Here is a 21,620-nt window from a genome sequence, read left to right on the forward strand (position 1 = left end):
CTTAGAGTGTGAGGCAGGAGGCTCCTATCCCACGGGCCCCTACAAGGGGTTGAGCTTCGTCAGCACATCCTACAGATTCGGATCTTGAGATTCTTCGCAATGATCCGGCCCTATTTCCTGAGCATAAACAGAGAAAGTTGAAGCACTTATAAGGGAGTGTGAAGGAAAAAGTGGGGATGGCTTTCTCCAAATGGGCTTATTACCAAAGTATTCCAGCACATACAGCCCAGGGGCCCTACTATAGAGATATGATTGAGGAGATAGGCAAGGCTAAAAGTGGTCCATATTAGATACATAATGTTTATTTGCCTAAGTATAAAGAGGACATAAATGAGTACATTAATGGATTAAAGCCCATGTGGAATCATTATGGAGTGACTGTGATGGCTGATGGTTCGACTAATCCCACTAGACAGTCCATCATCAATTTCATGTTGAATTGTGATGGGAGGACAGTGTTCCTCAAGTCAATAGATGCATCCGGTGAGAAGAAGGATGCAAAATACATTTACAAATTATTGAAGCAAGTGGTGAAGGAGGTTGGAGTGGAAAATGTGATTGATAATGGCTCCAACTACAAGAAAGATGGGTTGAAGATGCAAGAGAACTCCAGGTATCTAAACATATACTATTAATTTTCATTTGTAAATACATATATTTATATTACATATTTACATGTACACTTTTTAACTTTGTATTGATGCCTTGATGGATGGACAGATATAAGCTCTTTGGGACTCCATGTGCTGCTCACTGCATTGACTTAATGTTGAAGGACATCGGAAAGGTCAAGCTTGTGAAGAAGACCGTGGAGCAAGCCCGACATGTTAGCACCTTCATATATAACCACACCTATGCATTAAGGATGATGAGGGACAAGTGTCAAGGTGAGTTAGTGAGGCTAGGCATAACCAGATTTGCTACTAATTGGATAGCACTGCAGAGCTTTGAGAGTAGGAAGACTGGCCTTAGGAGCATGTTTGCATCAACGGAGTGATTTAACTAGGAAGGTTCTTCATCAATGGGAGGAAGCAGAGCACAATTGACCATACTCGATGAGATTTTCTGGCACAATGTGAGGATAGTGGTGAAGATGCTTGAGCCTATGGTGCATGTATTAAGGATGGTAGATCAGCAGAGAAAACCTACTCTTTCACACATATTTGCTGCAATAGAGAGGATGAAGCAGCAAGTTGCTCTGGTCCACCCACATGGCAACAAGAAAGTCCTCCAAATCATCGATATTAGATGGCAGTCTATGTTGCAGCACCCACTGCATAAGGCTAGTGAGTTGTTAAGTCTAATATTTAATTTAATTTTCATTATGTTATCACACTATTAAGCATTAACTATTCCCTTTTATGACATATTTTTTCTTACACAACATACTATTTAAATCCCAAGTACCATTACAAGGCCAATCTTAGGATGAGGCAAGATTTGATGGATGCCGTCCAAACTGTAGTGGAGAAATTGGAATTAGATCCAGCTAAACAAGTAATCATCCTTATGGAGGTGAGATAGTGATTTGAATAATTTGATATTCACAATTCATAGTTTTATATTAAGTCATTAACATAGTAAGTAGTAAGTGGTAACTAGTAACTAGTTATTGTTTTTTCTCTTTATATATTTAGATAAAGGCATTTAGGGATGCCACTTGGAGCTTCGGTCATTCTGTGGCCATATCGGGACGAGAATCCGCCTCTGCGGGTAAGTTCATTCATTTATTTCATTATACATTTAATTATTATGTTCTATCTTTAATTTAGTTATTTAAGTATTAAAATGACTTGGAGTCTATGTTTGTTACAGTTGAGTGGTGGTTGCAATTTGAACGTGATTCACACCACTTGAGTAGGATTGCAAGCAAAGTGCTCTCCCAAACATGTTCTGCCATTGGTTGTGAGCGAAATTGGAGCACCTTCAACCTCATTCACTCGAAGAGGCGCAACCGATTGGGTGTGAAGCGTCTAGAGGACCTTGTTTACCTACACTATAATATGAGACTGAGAGAGGATCATATTAGATAAGGGATGGACAGAAAGAGTACCAATATCGAGTTGGCCGATATATTCGAGATGGATGATGATGATAACCCAGTAGTTGACTGGATCAGGGACAGTGGAGAGCCATTGCTGGATGAGGAGGGAGGTCATCCCAGTAGACAGATTGCAGAAGAGATGGGGGCTGATGTAAAGGACTTCATGGCGAGGGAGGGGAATGCACATGCAGAGCGTGCCCGTCCCTTCGTGCCTCACCCTAGTGCATCCACCCAGAATGAGGATTTGATTGTCTGGTCCGACACTGAGGATGAGGTGACTTAGGCCTCCAACGATGACGAAGATGGTGGTGATGATGACGATGGCAATGATAATGGAGGGGATGAGGAGGGTGTTGGACCTCGTGATCAGGATTCAGCTGATCCTAAAGACAGACCACCACCACCACTACGTGAGAGTCAAGGGTGGGGAGGAAGATCACCGAGATTCACGAGCAAGAGTCAGTTCACCCATACGACACAGAATTCAGACCATATTGGAACTGCATCTCGAAGCCAAAATGTTTCCTCTACATATTCAAGGAAGGGGAAGGGGAGACAGCACGGCTATAGCACAGAGGACACGCCATCATATGGGTCCTACCATCCACCCGATGCCGAGAGCTTGGTGGGATCTATAAGATTGAGAGCATTGATGATGCTAGAGACTCCTACACCTCCAGAGGATCCGGATGGCATAGGCCTGCAGAGTCCTCATATGATACTGCTGTGGAGAGTATTGGTTCTACTGAGTCGACTTATGGTTATGGACCATATAGTGTCACTGTCCCTCCTGGTTATCAAGATTCGGGTCAGGCTAGTCAGCCACTAGTGGAGCCTTATGGTTATGGAGCAGCCTATGGAGCTTATGGTGTTCCTCCCACTGGTCACCAATCGAGTCAGCCACCGGGACCTTATCATTATGGACCTTATCCTTCTCTTGAGAGCCAGGGTGCTCTTTCATTTGTTGAGCAGATTTTCCACTCTATTCCACAGCCACAAGGCCCACCACCACCAGTTCCTTGTTTGGAGATTCATAACTTCCCACCGTCAGGAAATCTTATGCATGTGGATGAGGCCACGTACAAAGATGCAATTGTTGACTACGTCCAAAACCATATGGGTCGAACATCATGGGACTTGTATTGTCATTTGTATGGGGTGCAGACGGAAGAGGGAGATGAATAGAATAGAGCCAATAGACAGGTAATTAATAACATTCTCGCTTCTTCTCTGATGTACTATATACTTGGAAAGTTGGATGTTACATTTTCAGTAGTTTTTTTAGTAAACTAGTAGTTCTATAGTGTTTATTATGCTTGAAATAGGTAGTATGCAAGAATCCAAATCAATTTGAGTGCATATGAGGCTCGAAATTGAGTTTCCAAGAGTCAGATAAAAAATGTCCAGTTTTGGTCGAAATGGAAATTTCGACCAAAATTTCTTCCTTGATCGAGACTCCTTTTGTGAGCTCTACTGATCAGCTAACTGATTTGTTCACTAAAGCTCTATTCAGACCTAGTTTTTAGTCTATCTGTTGCAAGCTGGGCATAGGAGACTTGTATGCTCCAGCTTGAAAGGGAGTGTGGAGAGTTGCGGAGAGACTCCAAGGCTGCTGCCTTGGTGCGCAAGCCTTGGCAGTAGTTGCCTTTTTCATTATTTTCTATTTTGGTGCTGACTTTCTATTGTTGGTGAAGGAATCTTGGTACACAAGGTTTAGGAGAGTTAGAGTGAATACTTTCTCTTTTTCTGCTAGTTACTATTTTCAGAACTCTCTATTTTGGACAGATTTTAGGAGTTACAAAATTAGTAAGCTCTGCCCTTAAGTTGTATTTTTTTTATTTCCTTTTCTAGAGGACAATTTTGTTTTCTCTCGAAAGCTATAAATAGATACAGCATGTGGTTCCACATTCTTTAGCTAGAGTCGCAGGTCATTGCTGCTGGTTCTTCACCTCTCTTCTCTTTCTTCTTCTCCTCCTTTTCGAGTTCAGCTACTGTTTTGACTGTATAAAACTTGTTTTCTAACAACAGTCACAATATATACATTAGGAGCATAGAAGGAAAGATACATTCCTTCGTGTCCCATCAAAAGATTCAACTCACATAAAAATGAGTTACTAAAAGATAATAAAAGAAAACTTTCATTTTCCAAGCAGAATTAAGGAAACAAACCCAAATGTAATCCTTGGAATTACATAACTCACCTCCCATCAGAACTGCCAGTAACCAAAAGAACCCCATAATTCGAAGCATCCTTGGCACACTTTCCCCAGCTAATTGCCGTGACCCATGAAGTATGAGCCTGAATGAGTCCACTTAGCACCACACCAAGAGCAAACCTTCCATGCTCAACAGAGTAGACCTGTGGCTCATGGATTCTCCACAAAGAAACTTTACCAGACTTCCCTCCAATTGCCAGCACTGCAAAGTCAGAGGATGAACTATGTGGAGGATGTACACCAATTTTGGAGGATGCATGCAACACTGGGGACCAGGCTACAACAAGTGATGATAACATTGCATTGCGAGAAGCATATTGTCCAGCAGTTATTAGTGGGAGAGTACCCTTTTCTCCCATCTCCTTGTTAGCTTTCCTTTTAGATACACGTGTCCGAAGAGTTTGACATGCACTCTTTTTTCTAAGATTCTGAACACTTAACTGACTTGCCTAAAGGAAAATACACAAGAAAAATTACAACAAAGGATGGGAAAAATTGAAGAAAATATAAAAAATATTTTAATGGACCTTCAAGCCTCAACCACAGGTAAATTCTTAATTGCTTCAAAAGATTTGGATATTCAGTATAGTTATGCAACCAGAGAAGAAAAGATAATGTGCCAACCTAGGAACACGTACCTCAGGCAATTGCATATCAACTGGCTGAATCCTTACGACAGTTACATGCCATGATTTAAGTGCCGGATTCCAGACTGGGGCCAGCCTAACACTAGTAGCATCTAATATGATTGTGTCACTATCACCTGTGATTCAGTAGTAGTCCAGCAGTATAAAATAAGATATGTGCAATGTGCCAAAATTCAATAAACAAATCCAGAAGAAGAGGTGACAAATGTATATTAAAAACAAAAGAACACTTCAAAATGCTAGAGATTTACTCATTTGAAACCAGCAAAGATACAACCAACAAATGCTGACTGAAATAAAAATAAGAGATGTAAGCAGGACAAGAATCATAAAATCTACAGATGAAACAAGTAACTGGATATGGGCAGAATATTGCAAGCTCCAGGGCTAGCAGAACATGGAAATTCAAAGTAAAACAGATTGAATATTAAATCTAGATGGATTTTCCATTAATTTTAAGAGTAAGTCTATGGACAAAAAATGGATGACATATTAATGTGATATTACCCATTCAAGTTCAAATTTTACATACCAATAAGTCTCACCCGGAGGCTGTTGTCTTTCAAATCCACTAACAAGCCTTCAACCCATCTGCAAATGCAAAAATATCCTTAAAAATGAACCCCATATATTAAAATAACAAAAAAAATGGATGTGGAAAAAGAAAATTGAAAAAGCAAGTAGTGATTGAGCAGTAATCGAAAAATGAAACAAACCAACTAGGAAGATTGAATAGCATAGGCTGCAAGGGCATCTCCCCACGTGGTTCCAGCGGTTTCATATCATATCACAGTATCACAACTTTAATCCAGCTTTCCCACTCCAATGTACAGTGGAATGTCAAAAGTAGAAGTTACACGGACTATGTCAAAATATCCCATTGGGTTTGCTATTCGTACACCAAGAGCAAATAACTAAGTTACAAGAAGTGAATGGTGAACTTGAAAGTCTTCTTCAGGCACATCTCCTGATGGTTATGTTGCTTCAATCTCGTCCCTTTAATCTTTTGTGGCACCTTCTTTGGCTGTCATGAACTTGTCATCAAGGGCTTTGATAAGCATGCATTTACCATTATTTATTTGATTTAATTCCCCATACTGATTTAATTAAAGAGAGCTAATTGAGTATTTTTGTGCATTTTTCAGGAATAAGGTGATTTTGGTTATTAGAGATAATATGGAGTAAAGTTGGCAAATATTTTAGATATTGGTGGATTTTAAATCATGGCATTCAATCTTGCTGCTCAAGAAATCATGAAAAGTGAGATCTTAGCCAAATTGGAAATAGGTGGAGGTCTAAGGAACCAAATTGGTAATAAATCTGAAAATCAGGTAAACAGACCTACCTTCAGTATTTTGGGCATATCTCTCTCGTATGAGCTTGGATTTCGATGATTCAAGATGCTATGGAACGATATTGAAAATATCTACAACTTTCCAGTTTTGAGTTTTCCCAAATTCCGAAAGAATAAAGGTCAAATCGACGGGTAAAGAGAGGGGATTCATTGTGTGCGGGAGACATAAAAGAGAAGCCAGCCACAAAGAAGAAAGGGAGACGGCGAATGTGGCTCTCATCTCTCTCATTGCTGAAGAAGAAGACCACATCTCTCTCTCTCTCTCTCTCTCTCTCTCTCTCTCTCTCTCTCTCTCTCTCTCTCTCTCCCTCCTATGTTTCATCTTTATTTTTCTTATGAACTTTGTGATAATGAGTAGCTAGTTCCTTTTCTTTGGGATGTAGATGAATCATGCTTATTTCATTAATTTGATTGTTCTATCTCTTCTAGTTGATTGTGTTTGAGTTTGGCCAAAGATGTTTTATAGCTCAGCGAACTAAGCGTGCCAAGCTTCCGCGAAGAACGATAGTCTTGCGAAGATAGGGCATACCTAGGAAGACCATCCCTAATTTACTTTGAAGTGTAGAGTTATATCGGTTAGGGAAAAGCATTGGGGATTCGAAATCCCAAAGATCTTCACGTATTCATAGTTAACGTTTTTGAATTAATTAGTAGATTTAGTTTAAATTTAGTTTTGTTGAATTCAATCTTAGTGACTTAGCCTTTTAGTTCCCCATGGTTCGACCCCGTACTTTCTGCTTGCTAGATTAGTATAGGATTTTATTTTTGATTGGTTAACGACACGATCAAATTTTGGCGCCGTTGCCGGGGAACCAAAGCACGATTGCTAGGATTGATTTTTGTCAATTAGGCATAATTTTTAGAGTAATTTTAGTGTTTTTTATTTTTTATTTTTCTTTGCTTATTTAACTAATCTCTTTTTCTTTTGTTTTGTAGGTAACTGCAAGAGTAGCGATTCGATAATTAGTTTAGGTTGTTATCTTTTCTTTCTTAGATATAATTGTATTTAGGACTTTTTAATTGTAATATTTGCATTAGATTGGGTTGTTTAGGTTAATTTTTAAAAATCCCCATCCCTCAGATCCCACATGTGTAACTTTTGTTCAAAAGATCACGTGGATTGCGCTTCAGGTACGTCATAAACTCTCCCTTTTGCTATAGTTATTTTCTTTGAATTTTTCTTATTTAGCTTCTTTTTTCTTCTTCTTCTTCTTCGTGTGTATGCATGGTCGTCGGTCCTTAAACCCTGAATTGACTCCACTTGACTTAGAGTTAGAAGAGACTTTGGCCAACCTTAGAAGGCAAAGAACCATGGCAAACTATGAGCATCCAATGAGGCCCTTGAGTGAGCATTTCATTCCTACGATATATACTCCGGTTTCTTGTATTAAGTTGCCTAACATAGAGGCGGCTCAATATGAGATCAAATCTAGTGTGATTCAAATGCTACCATTTTTTATGGACATGCCAATGAAGAGCCTTATAAGCACTTAGATGAGTTTTTAGAGGTGTCTTCCACGGTTAAAATTCAAAACCTCTCAGTTGATGCTTTAAGGTTACTTCTTTTCCCATTCTCCCTTAAAGATAAAGCTAAGCATTGGCTTCAATTTTTTGACAATGTTAAAATTTCTACTTGGGCAGAAATGCAACAGGAGTTCCTTAAAAAGTTCTTCCCCATTGGCCGTACCAATAGCATTAGGAGAGCGATAACGAGTTTCTCCCAACAAGAAGGAGAACAATTTCATGAGGCTTGGGAAAGACTAAAAGAATTACTTAGAAAGTGCCCCCACCATGCTATTCCTAAATGGCAATTGGTTCAATGCTTTTATGATGGCCTTAGAGACCGATATAGGCAAATGGTTGATTCTTCTTGTGGTGGGACTTTCATGCACAAGAATGAGAATGAGGCATGGGAACTTTTTGAGACGCTTAGTGAAAACTCCCAACACCATGCTTCAGCAACTAGGACTGAGATTCCATCCATTGGGCAACCAAAGAGGAGCAGTTTCTATGAGATCAATCCTACCGTTGAGATGAGTGCTAAGGTTGACTTGCTATCTAAGAAATTGGATTATCTCTTGTCATTAGGACAACAAACCACATCTCCACTTCCTACAAGTTCCTCTCCACCTAATCCGATTGAAGCATGTGATTTATGTTCCAGCATATCCCATCGTGTCAGTGAGTGCTATTTGGCTACACAATACCCTGAGTTTGTTAAGGAGCATGCACATTTGGCACAAGGAGTCTCTAAATTGGGTAATGATCCATATTCCAATGCCTACAACCCAGGATGGCGAAACCACCCCAATTTTTCATGGCGAAACTCAATGCCCAATCCCTCTAATCAAATACCTTATAGGCCACCTCCATTTAATATGCAACAAAATGCCCATAGGAATGAGCTACCATCATCTCCACAACCCTCACATAATTCATCATTTGAGGATAAGGTACTAAAGGCGCTTAGTGGACTAGAGCAAAACACTCAATCGTTACATTCTCATTCTCAATCCATTAACAAATTGGAAACCCAACTTGGTCAACTAGTTGATGCCATCAGTAGGAGGGAGGTTGGCCAATTACCTAGTCAACCAATAGGTAACCCTAATCATCCAATTGGGTTTAGGAAAGAACAAGTCCAAGCAATCTCTGTTGTGATATGCAGTGGGAAGGAATATTATGCACCTTTGCCTACTCCTAAGCCATTGCCCATTGATCTTAAGAGTCGAGAAGAGGTTGATTTGACCCATGAGACTGGCAATGATGCACACAAGCCTAGTAAAGAAACACCACCTGTGAGTATTCCCCATCAATTTCCTTGTAAGGGGTTGCACATTCCGATTGTAGAGGGTCCTATTCCTAAATCTTACACTCCCAAAGCCCCCTTCCCTAAAGCTCTTGAGTCCTCAATTCCAGATTCTATAAAGAATGTATCTTTAAGCCCAAATAGAGATGAAGAGTGCTTTGCGATTAACTTTATTGATGAGGTAGTGGTTGATTATATTCTAAACAATCTTATTGATGATCCCCTACAACATTACTTGCCATTTGGGGAATCTAACCTAAATATTGAGGAAGTCAACACATTGTTGGACTCTTCCACTTCTTTGAAGCAGTCACCATTCACATTTAGATTTGAGCTTCCACCTCCATTGGCTGCATCTCACTGAGTCTGGCTGAAGACACTAAACTTAGCGCTTTATGGGAGGCAACCCATTTGTATAGATGTTATTTCTTGTTTTTTTTTTTTTCTTCTCTTTTCTTTGTTTGTTGTTAGGTTTTACTGTTGCGTGCTTTATCATGATTTCAAACATCGGGTAAACTCTTTCCTCTATTTGCTTCTATCATTTTTTTTTTATATATCTTGCATGCACTGAGGTCATTGCATAATTTAAGTGTGGGGGGGTGTCAACTCGAGTAAGACTTGTTGATAGTTGGTAGAGCATTGTCACAAAGATAAAAAGTGCCCAATTTTTTCTGGCTTTGGTAAGATAAATGTTTTAATTCCTTGCTTAGATACAAAATGAGAGTTTTAAGTGTTTTAGAAATCCCATCTGATGTAATGAACACCCTCTTGAGAGAATAGTAATGGGTTTTACGTTTTGAGATCGAGGTTGAATCGGAAAATAGGAATTCCAGTTAGTCCAAAAAGTTTGACCATCTAGTTATCTTGTATTGCCTTGTGCTTATGGTGACAAGTTAAGACCGATTTTAGACTATTTAAATGTGAAGTGATTTGAAGTATAATGTGAAAAAAGAAAAAGAAAAAAAAAATGCTGAAGTTTAAAGGTTAGACCTCCTTCTTAGTAACCGGGTCTCAGTGTCACCAACATCGTGCCTCGCGTCAAACAGTTGGGGTATCTTTGGTCCAGTCTTGGCCTGTAGCCTAGTTGGCTTGAGTAAGTAAGTTCGAGGGGTATTCTACACCTAGTCCCATAAGGCCATCTGGCTTGAGAGCGGCTGACCCAACACTCGTTACATAGGCCATCTAGAAAGCTTAAGAGGCAAGACATTGCACGGACTAGAACTGTGACCATTAAAGAAAGAAGTGAATTAATGTGCTTATAAAGGTGAAATGTCTAAGAAGGTCAATATTGCTTAGATCTTGAGTTCTTGGTATTATTTGGTACCTAGTTTAGTCTTATCTGAAGGGTGAACTGGTAGACTGAAGATAAGAAGAGACTTCTCGATTGAATTGTTTGCCTAGAGCTAGACTCAAGAGAGGGTGTAAGAGCTTAAGTGTGGGGGTGCCTATATTCCCTTTAATCTTTAGTGGAGCGTCTTTGTCTTGGAATCTATCTTTCTACTCTTACTACTGCCAGAATAATTAGAAGAGCACTTAAGAATTTTGTGTGTATATTCTCTGCAAACACTCACGAGACACAACTCGTCCACTAGGGTAACCTAGGGGTTTAAAGGCTTGTTGCACATGCTAAGTGCAACCGTGATTCCTACGAAAGTGAGTTAGGTTTTTCTTTCTTTATTTTCTGTATTACTTTTATTGTTTTGTTTTGCTCGAGGACTAGCAAACACTCAAGTGTGGGGGTATTTGATAAGCATGCATTTAACATTATTTATTTGATTTAATTCCCCATACTTATTTAATTAAAGAGAGCTAATTGAGTATTTTTGTGTATTTTTCAGGAATAAGGTGATTTTGGTTATTAGAGATAACATGGAGTAAAGTTGGCAAATATTTTAGATATTGGTGGATTTTAAATCATGGCATTCAATCTTGCTGCTCAAGAAATCATGAAAAGTGAGATCTTAGCCAAATTGGAAATAGGTGGAGGTCTAAGGAACCAAATTGGTAATAAATCTGAAAATCGGGTAAACAGACCTACCTTCAGTATTTTGGGCATATCTCTCTCGTATGAGCTTGGATTTCGATGATTCAAGATGCTATGGAACGATATTGAAAATATCTACAACTTTCCAGTTTTGAGTTTTCCCAAATTCCGAAAGAATAAAGGTCAAATCGACGGGTAAAGAGAGGGGATTCATTGTGTGCGGGAGACATAAAAGAGAAGCCAGCCACAGAGAAGAAAGGGAGATGGCGAATGCGGCTCTCATCTCTCTCATTGCTGAAGAAGAAGACCACATCTCTCGCTCTCTCTCTCCTCCTATGTTTCATATTTATTTTTCTTATGAACTTTGTGATAATGAGTAGCTAGTTCCTTTTCTTTGGGATGTAGATGAACCATGCTTATTTCATTAATTTGATTGTTCTATCTCTTCTAGTTGATTGTGTTTGAGTTTGGCCAAAGATGTTTTATAGCTCAGCGAACTAAGCGTGCCAAGCTTCCGCGAAGGACGATAGTCTTGCGAAGATAGGGCATACCTAGGAATAATTTACTTTGAAGTGTAGAGTTATATCGGTTAGGGAAAAGCATTGGGGATTCGAAATCCCAAAGATCTTCACGTATTCATAGTTAACGTTTTTGCATTAATTAGTAGATTTAGTTTAAATTTAGTTTTGTTGAATTCAATCTTAGTGACTTAGCCTTTTAGTTCCCCATAGTTCGACCCCGTACTTTCTGCTTGCTAGATTAGTATAGGATTTTATTTTTGATTGGTTAGCGACACGATCAGGCTTGAGTCAACCCGTGGTCCTCTAGTTTAGCCTCATTGTCTTTGTCAGTCTTTTCTGGCACTAACTCTGGACAGAGCTTCTGGTTTGGTGGAGAGAGTTCATCCATTAAGCTCTGGTGGCTTTCTTGGTTGGCTCCTTCAGATTCTTTGGGTGGAATCACCAAGTGCTGTGGTTGGGTACTGGAAATCCTTCGATATCAGGCCTGCTTCTTAACCTCTTCAAGAAGATTTTGGGGGAAGAGGACAATTTCTGACTCTTATGAATAAATTTACTGGTATTTTCCCTAGCAATGATGGTTACATCATTATCATACAACCATGGTCTCCCTAGAATAACATCAGACGACCACATCGGAACCACATCTATACTAGATATCTTCTGAAAAGGAATGAAGACTGATGGGTACTAGGAATCTCAATTTAACTTCTAGCTGGTCATCACTGAGCGGGGATACTTGATGGGGTTGGGGTTGTTTCTCAATCTTAAGATTAGCCCTTTTTACAAACCCTACAGACAACACATTCACGTTGCTACCCTTATCAACTATTAACTTGGTCAGATATAGAAGATACATGTTCAAAATACCCCTCCTAGAGGGTTTGGCCAGACTAGGGAGGCTTCTTAGAGTCATCTTGTGGGCCCCACTTAGGGTTTCAGCCAAGGGCAAAATTCACACCCACGGTAAGCAAGTTTGCTGAAATTCGGCGAACTATCGCTGAATTTCGGGTGTTTCGGTGGCTGGTGAACCAAAACTCGAACTGGAGAGATACTCACTTGAAGGATGCAATAACTGGACAGGAACAACGACCAATGGCTAAGGATAGTAGTGTGCATGGGGAGAGTGATATGCAAGGGGAGCAACCACTCACATTGCAATCTCTTTTGAAAGCTTCCCAAAGAAAAGATGCCCAAGAAGTGCTTCTACCATTCCTTGCGAATTGGAAGCTCCATTTCCTAGTCCTGGAAATACTAATCATAGTATGTTGTCTCAATTCCTTCTGATCCATCATTATACTTACCAATTGCACTAAGAAGGTAACCACAAGCATACAGTGTTGTCAAAGCGTCTACCTAGGCAGCCAAGCAGTTTTTCAACTGCCTTGTTTTGAACCACTTAATTGGCATGCTATTTTTTTCCGCTTTTTCGCCTAAGCGCTACCGCTTTGTTGCCTTGTACACCTTATTGCCGCCTATATGCTAAAGCAATCACTTTTTTGACATATCGTACATGATATTTTTTTCTTAATTTTTTTTTAAATCAAAATTTATTCTACAAAGTCATATATAAATTTAATAACTTAGTCAATTTGAAATTGAGGCCCAAATTGCAAAGGAACTCCGAGGCCCAAAGTGAAGCATACGCCATACTCAACATTGAGAACCAATGAATCATTAAATGGACTATGACTTGGAAATTGGAATATGGAGATCTATTAATTTATCGTGTTGGCTTTGTTAGTACATAGTTATTGTTATGATGCTTGATAAGATGAACTTATGTTTGTGTTCTTTTTTTGGATAATTTTTCATAATTATGATTCTTGAATGCTTTTTTTTTTTTCTTAATGCATATGACTATTGAATGTTTGTTTAACTTATTATAGAAAGTAGTTGTATTAAAAAGTAGATTAAAAGTAGTTGTATTGAAAACTTTTGACCTAACCGCCTTGGTCACCTTATTGCCGCCTAGGCACCGCTTTGTCACCTAATCGCCTAGGTGGAGCCCCAGCCGCTTTGGTTGCCTTGCCGCCATGACAACCTTGCGAGCATGTACTAAGCACCCTATTTCTAATTTTACAACATACTAATCCCTATCCCCAACCTTTCAAAGTTTTGTTTCTACTCTGTCCTCTACTTCTATTGCCAACACCTACTAGGAACTAGGAAGCACTAGCTCATCCTCACTAGAAAGAAGCTGAGAATGAAAAGATGAAAGCCTTGGGGGGGAAAATGTGGGATTTGGTTAGCTTACCTATAGAGAAGAGGACTATTGGTTGCAAGTGGGTGTTTCTTATTCAAAACAAGGCAAATGGTATTGTGGATAAATACTAGAACGGCAGCCAAATGATTTACACAGACCTATGGAATTGATTACCAAGAGACCATTGCTCCAGTTGCTAAAATGAATACAACATAAGTGGTGCTTTCATGTGCAGTAAATCAAGGATGGGATCTTCAAAAACTTGATGTCAAAAATGTCTTCCTTCATGAGGATATTCAAGAGGAAGTGTATAGGGATGTTCCACCACAGTATACTACTACTAAAACTCATGGAAAGACATGGAAATTCAAACGTGCTCTTTATGGGTTGAAGCAATCCCCAAGAGCATGGCTTGGAAGTTTTCATAAAGCTATGGTATCTACCGGGTATAAACACAGCAATGCAGATTATACCCTATTCATCAAGAAGATGGATACTCATATTACAAGGTTGGTGGTGTATGTGGATGACACCGTTATTATAGGCAGCAATACAGCAGAGATTTCAGTTCTAAAGGCATTCTTGGGGGCTGAATTTGATTTCTTTTTGTCCTCACCTATTATTATAAATAATGACTGAGTGTGTTCGCTGACACAAGTCAAAAGTTCTCAGACAATTCAACAGATAACAGCCCAGGTTCCAATAGTAAAACTAATTACCCAAAACAGTTTAGGAATATAACTATGTTATACAACCAGAAATAATTGAGATTACCGATTATTTATCCAAGCTTCCACTGCTTGGTCAGCATAAAGAACATCCTCTAGTCCATCACATTCAGCCAGCAAAATTTGTTCTGGAAGATGACCAACATCAATGGAAGGACGAATTTTGGGGGGCAGATTAATCTGACCAACCATAGTACCATTAAGGAGACTTGAATCATCCATTTTATCAGAGTCAATGTTAAGTTCAACCCATTCTTCTCGATTTCCTGAAAAATATAAGAAGAGAACATAAGCATAATAAATCCCATCAATCATGGTAACCAAAGCAAATACGAAAAGGGCATTGTGACTACCATTTAGAATAGCTTCTGGGAAGCAAACAAGAGCTTTCTCACCATCCATTGATTTTATTTTGCCACTCACCCAGACAAGGTGTGATCCGTCCTCCTTATGAACCTGGATACACAGCACTAACGGATATAAGAAGCAGAAAAACGAATGCAGCAGAATTTCTAATTCTTAGAACAGGAAGCATTTCAAACCTGTACTAACGAACCCTTCTTGAACACTGAGCATGGAAGTGTGACCAATTCTGTGCATATAGTAACAGGCTTTTCATTTTCTGGAATACAACTACCATTTTTGGTCTGACTTTCTACATGTAAAGACAATTGGCTGCCAAGACAACCTGTTCCATCTGTGCTGCAGCATGTTTGTGGAGCCTAAGTTATGATTTAATTAAAAATGAACAAGTAACCTACAGAATAGGTTCAGTTATGGAGGCCAACAAACAGATCAATAAATCATATAAAATAATGCAAGCTCCCTTCAGAAGTTGTCAACGAAATAGGAGTCAAACCAACAGAGAAAAAATAAACATAAAGAAAGTAAATTCAGATTAAATGGCAGCAAAATATCTACAGTTAAAATGGTTTACATTTTTCCACTGTCTATTGTTCTGTGCCTCTGCCCCCTACTCAAAACAGATCTCTCCAAATCATTGCCACTTTCACCATCTTTACAATTTTTAACTAGCTGTTCCTACAGCAATAAGACCCAAAATAATAGGTTAACTGGCAATAACTTAAAGATATTCCAATTTCAATATTAAAAAATACTAATAAGAATGAAAATATAATTTATAGATAGGAAAAGAACCCACATGAGAAGACTTTGTTGAAGGTATATCAAACTCCCCAAAACTGATACCTTGAAGATAATTACATAGCATATTGGAAATGTCCATAACCTGTTGAAATATTAGGTAAGACCGTAAGATGACTAGTCACTGTTAAGTCAGCACTGCACTGTAGGACCATGAAAGATGTGAGGTATCCATCAATGAACACTTTGACAGAAACTGTCTCAACGAAAATCATCTGTGAAAACAGGAGCACAGCATAAAACTTTTCAAAAGAAGCATGTAAACTTTACTACTGATTCAAATAGCCCGATTGCAGAAACTCTTAATACAGTCTAATCATAGACATCTACATGAGGGCCTGATCCTAGTCATAGATATATAAATAGCTATATGACTTGGACTCCACATGTATGGCGGTGGAAACATGGAGGCTCGTAGCAGAAGAGGGGAAGCTGGGAAGAATCAGACTGTAAGCAAAGAACAAATTTTGATCGAAATCAGGATTTTGACCCAAGAAAAGGCCAAAATCTTTAGGTTTCGACCGAAATTTCAGTTGAAACATATGATTTTTTTTTTTTTAAATTTCGACCCTAGGTTTCAGGCCTTATATGACGTCCATTTCATCTGATTTCTTGGCTACTACTTATTTAAAGCATAATAAATACAATGGAACTAGTATTTTGCCACAAAAAAACAATGAAAATTTACCATTCAAGTATACTAACAAATGACTGGTTCCGACAAGTACAAATTGTATTGCATACAAGCATGGAAGCATCAGCATACATGAACAAATCAACAAAATAAAATGAACAACTAGATCAAGTGATGGTGTCTCACATACATTAAGTTGAAGCCCATATACATATGTATTTTTTAATTTAGAAAATAATTATTAAAATCATAAAATGAAAAAAATGGTAGCAAATAATAAAAAAATAAGTTTAACAAAACACAATCAAAGATCATAGTCCTAGGCTAAACATATATCAATTTCAAGTCAATACAAGATCATTTAAGGCATGAACAAAACAAACATAAAAAAAGTGGAGTTTGGAACTGTTAGGTATGGGCCGGAGTTTCCTTTGCAGTAGTTGTTGCTTAGGAGGTGTTTGAAGGCAAAAGATGAGCGAAAGAGGTGCTTGAAGGCAAAAGAGACGTGGAAATTAAGTGAAAATGGGATAGAAATCAACAAAAACTGAGGAAAAACAAATTTGAATGTCGAAATGCTTGAAATTTCGATCAAGATGGTCGAAATTTTGATCGAAACCTCCAAAATGGTTGAATTCTCCAAAATTTCGGTCGAAACCTATAACTTTTCCGAAATAATTGGAATTTAATTTTGGTTTTCAAAAATGCAGGCATTTCAGTCGAAATTTCGACAATTTTCACCGAAATTTTTTCTATGGTTGTAAGGGGAGAAGTCAAGTTCAAACGCTCAAAACAATTGCCTTACTCATAAAATCAAACACAGCTCTAGCTTCAAAACTTCAATTGTAAATTATACTATAATTTATTTGAGTAGATAGAAAAGACTCATTCCTGAAAATATAAACCTACCAAGAATCGAAACATCAAAGAGGAAATCAACCATAATAAACCATATCATAGGAAACAAAAACTACCTATAAAGTTCCTACATAATCTATCCCCTTGTCAAATTAAGTAAAACAAAAAATTTCCATCCTTAGTATACCACCCACCCTTGCCAGACCAGAAAAGCAATTTTGGACCAGTCCTTGATTTGGGGATCTAAAGCAGCATGTAAGTCCAGGCAAGCTTAGGCAACTACATCATATGGTCTTTCCATAATATATGAACTGGATAGGATCGGAAAGATGGCACCTTGGTGATAATTAGGTCTCTTATTGCAAGTTAAGTTCCTTAATTTGTGTTGTTGCTATTTACTTAATTGTAAGGGGGGGTTCTAGTTTATAAAGGAAACCTCAACTGAGTCAAAGGGGGATCCTAGTTTATAAAGGAAACCCCAACTGAGTCAATGTTTATTTCCTTGAGTCTTTCCCTCCTTGTGTAACTCTATAAATTGCCTACTCCTCTCATTGTAAATTTAGGTTGAATTGGATTAGAAAACTAAGAATCTTGAGGGAAATACGAGTCATGGCTTTCATGGGAAGGCCATGTTGTAGAAAGTCTTCTTCATCAATTCCAGAAAGCTTCTTCAAATTCCAGCAATAATTAACAACTCCAGCAGCATGTACAAGTAAGTACAGCAGCCTAGGATCTCCCACCACAGCAGTCACCAGAGATCCTCCCCCACCCATTGCCGCCACCAAGAAGTCCTCCCCTACCCTGTGGCATCCCTAAAACTAATCCCCCACCCCTCTATAACCCTACAGCACCCTCCCCAGCCCCTTCTACATCTTGTGGCATCCTTCCCTTCCTCTTTCTCACTTTCGGCCCCTTCTTTCTAATTCTTCCAGCAGATCTGCAAATCAGAAAAGAAATGAAAAAAGAAAGAAGAAAGAAAGAGAGAAATCAAGACTACCCAAGAACTAACCCAAAACCTTTTCCTTCCATTAGAGATAGTTCCCTAAACCTTCCAATACTATTTCTTTCAACCCTTGTGTGATTTTGGGTATCTCAAGATCAACCAATAAGGATATGTTAAAACCCTAACCATTCCCATACCAACCCATTTGGCTTTGTTAAACTGAATTTTACCCTAAACCTTACCCATTTAGAACCCAAGGTTTATCTTCTTTTCCACATCAACAATTCAAAACAATCCAACCCATATTTAACAAAATTATCCATCCCATCCGGATCTGATAATTACTTTGATGGTTCTCAAGAGTATTGATTATGGGCAAACACAAAATTCTAGGGAATTATTTCAACAAACCCTAACCCTAGAATTGGTTAGAATCAAGTTCCTTTCTTCTTCTATAAAAATACATATATGGAGATAGGGTTACTTTTTAGCCCAGAAGAGCACCGATCAATAACCTGTCTTTATGTTAACTCTGTATTTACGACAACTGTACATCTATAAAAAGATGAATGGTCAAAAATGACAAGACATATCAAACCAAACATGCCAATCTGGGTAACACAAAAACCATTTGTACACCCGGTTTGGCTTACAGTTGGATTTTAGTAACCTGCTTTCACGGTTGGGGTCAACCTGACATACAGGCCCAAGAAGTTTTCTGCAAATCTTAGTTCTATTCTTTTGCTTCTCGGCTGCATAAATTAAAAAATGAAGTTGTGAATAATATTTTCTTGTTTGTTACCTTTCAGATTTCTCTATTACAGATTTAAATTTCCTTCCAAGATTTAGGGTTCCCTCTATGATTATTCCTTCAATGAGAGTGGGGGAGCAAACTAATTTATGGGGTAGGGATTTCATTTATCCTACTCCAATTATAGATTAAAAGAAAAGGGGAAAAAAACAAAGTATAGCAATTATATTGACAACCGATAGCAGCTAACAAGACTGCATGAATAAAATTCAAAAACCAATCAGCGAACTCATTTAACGCTCTGACCAGTTGGAAGTAAAGTCACAGGAAGGAAATAAAACTACAATTTTAAATTTCTAATCATCAGCAGCAATCATTATTTAACACATAAAAGATTAATACAGTAAATGAATCCTACTTCACTCTTCAATTTCAACTAAATTACTTGGATTAGAGCATTAGAGCAGGAACACCTGATTGGGCTAGATCCAGGAAACCCATTTGAAAAGATTAATAACCATATTGCATAAGAGCGCAAATTGGTTTTAAACAATCATGACGACAAAGTATTTCAATTTCTTTCATATATTTGCCACTTCCCTTTGTTTCGCTCTACTGTAACTAGAGCCTAAGAATATCAAACAACACTTTGGCATTAAAACTGAACAATGCTTTCTTAATGCATACCTCTACCCATTCAGCATGAAACTCGCAATAAGGTTGACGATAAAGCTTCACACGGCCTTCCCTAGTACAGACAGCAAGCAAGCATCTGCAGGAAGTTCAATTACTATTCATTCAAAACAGAAGCTGCGGAGCCAAGACATTTAGTGTCAAGATACCAATAATTTACTTTACCCCGAGTTAGAAGCCAACCCTGGAGGAGACCATGATACTGATCGAACACATGGACGAGTGTCACGTGATAAAATTGTGGGCAATAAACATCCAGTAAGTAGATCTACAAATGAATCAAGATACAAAAGATGTCACGACAGTGTCACAAATGACAACGAATCATACTGAAACTTGAGTTCATGATTTCACTATGTAATGAGTAATCATATGAACTATGTTTTATATTTCAATAAGAAAAAAAATTGCTAAATTTGGAAAGTCTAGGAATCCAGGGGGGGGGGGGGAGAAGAAATGTGCCCATAGCCAAGAAGACTGAGTAATCCAATCCCTGCTTATGAAACAGCACTTCCTACCCTCATTCATGGTCAGAGAACTCTCGAGATCTCAATCTCGTGAGTTATCTCTCTTTTTCTATCCACAGATATAAAATGATGTGTGAGATAGGACATTGTGTTTATATCACATAGGATCTCAAGTCTCGACTCTCAAGTTGTAACTTTGACGATAGGATTACATTTAAACTTCATCATTTGAACTATGAGCATGTGCAATGCATTAGTTAGACTCGTTTGAATGTTGGACTTCGATGTAGGAGTATATGATGCATACAACAGGCCATTTTAAGGTTTCCCTTCAGCATAGTTGTTTCCCACTCAGGGTCCAAAGTAGATCTCACATTTAACACTATTATTTCCATAAAACTAGGGTGCCCAGTGCGATCAGAAGGGCTGAAATAGGCTGAACAGCAAGTTTTGCCCCAGATGTCCCTTAATATCCCTCAAGTTGGAACCATGGGCTGGGAAAAATGTACCACCAACTCAACAAGATCTCAAGCCAACTCTCTTTTTGAGTTGGCAGGATGGGTCTCAAGGTCAAGGTCTAGAACCATGCTCTCAGTACCACATGCTGTTATTTCTGCAAGTGTGTGTGTATGTACCAACACATGAAGTGGCAGTTTATATCATTGCATTTAAACTTACGTAACAGCTCAAGGTTGCACACCAACAGGAGCAAAGAGTGAAATTACATCAAAGAGGGAACCGGATCCCAAAAAAGATGCATAGTCAAGAAAAATTATTTGACGTTAACCTATTTTTACTACATTGAACTCAGCCGTAATGGTCAAAGACAAGCCGGATCTGTTTATCTCCCCACCCCCCAGGCCACCCGGGGGGGGGGGGTGGCTGAGGAATAGTGTCCAAGAAATGCCTCTAAATCAGGGACAAAAGTTTACAAATTTATATGATTTCAGGCTTAGAAAGCATTGAACTCAAACATGATTTCGCCCCATGAATCCTAGTGGGAATCTCTTGTTACAGAACAAACTGTTATCTTTTACCCCCCCCCCAGTTTTCCAGGTTCTCAATGCCTATCCAATGAAACTTCGTTCTGATGAGGGTGTTACTGACCTTGTTGTGAGCTCATTTTGTTCAGTTAGGACTCTTTAAGCTTTTAAATACTAGTTCCCAACCAAAATCTCATTTTGTAATCACCACCCTGTTTTTGTATACCCTAGTTGAAACATTGAAATCGCTAGCCACCTTCCATCTCCTCTAATGACATTCTTTGAGTGATTTTTATCTATTTGCTTTGCTCTTAGTCATTAATGAGAATGCGCCATGGAATTACCTGAGAAAAATTTTGAGGTATGAGCATAAAATAGGTATTACTAGCAAATTTGAAGGAGAATTCAAGGCTTTTTCAGATCAGCACACTAATAAGAGTGCAGAACATATAAGGGCTTGCTTTGGTGGGCTTTCACAAAGAGATAATTGAAAGAATGGGATGGAGAAAGAGGCAAGGAAAATTGCATAAGAAAAAGAGAAAAGAAGGGGGGAGCCAGAAGAGTGCACATGCACACAAAGCCAGAGGCTCTCAAATCATAAAAGCAATTCATATTTTCCAACCT

The 21,620-nt window shown here is 38.6% G+C and overlaps 1 protein-coding gene and 1 non-coding gene across 4 annotated transcripts in view; both read right to left on the reverse strand.

Annotated features, from left to right (window-relative positions):
- LOC149022213 (Transducin/WD40 repeat-like superfamily protein) overlaps positions 1-21,620 on the reverse strand; it is an 88,704-nt gene that overhangs the window by 39,717 nt on the left and 27,367 nt on the right. For 2 of the 3 annotated variants that reach the window (XM_089150384.1, XM_089150385.1), the window contains exons 4-13: positions 19,712-19,814; positions 19,541-19,625; positions 15,669-15,755; positions 15,444-15,547; positions 15,049-15,208; positions 14,860-14,962; positions 14,553-14,772; positions 5,440-5,498; positions 4,899-5,023; positions 4,246-4,709 (exon numbers count right to left, since the gene is read on the reverse strand). In XM_089150384.1, coding sequence (XP_089006510.1) covers positions 4,246-4,709; positions 4,899-5,023; positions 5,440-5,498; positions 14,553-14,772; positions 14,860-14,962; positions 15,049-15,208; positions 15,444-15,547; positions 15,669-15,755; positions 19,541-19,625; positions 19,712-19,814 — 1,510 coding nt within the window. The remainder of the gene's footprint in view (positions 1-4,245; positions 4,710-4,898; positions 5,024-5,439; positions 5,499-14,552; positions 14,773-14,859; positions 14,963-15,048; positions 15,209-15,443; positions 15,548-15,668; positions 15,756-19,540; positions 19,626-19,711; positions 19,815-21,620) is intronic. The other variant, XM_089150386.1, reaches the window with a different exon arrangement.
- Positions 7,953-8,059, reverse strand: LOC149022214 (small nucleolar RNA R71). The gene has a single exon (XR_016172619.1). It is a non-coding gene; the product is annotated as a small nucleolar RNA R71 (small nucleolar RNA).

This window comes from Hakea prostrata, chromosome 3, assembly GCF_041222555.1.
Source record: "Hakea prostrata isolate BN-2017 chromosome 3, UWA_Hpros_2, whole genome shotgun sequence".
NCBI lineage: Eukaryota > Viridiplantae > Streptophyta > Magnoliopsida > Proteales > Proteaceae > Hakea > Hakea prostrata.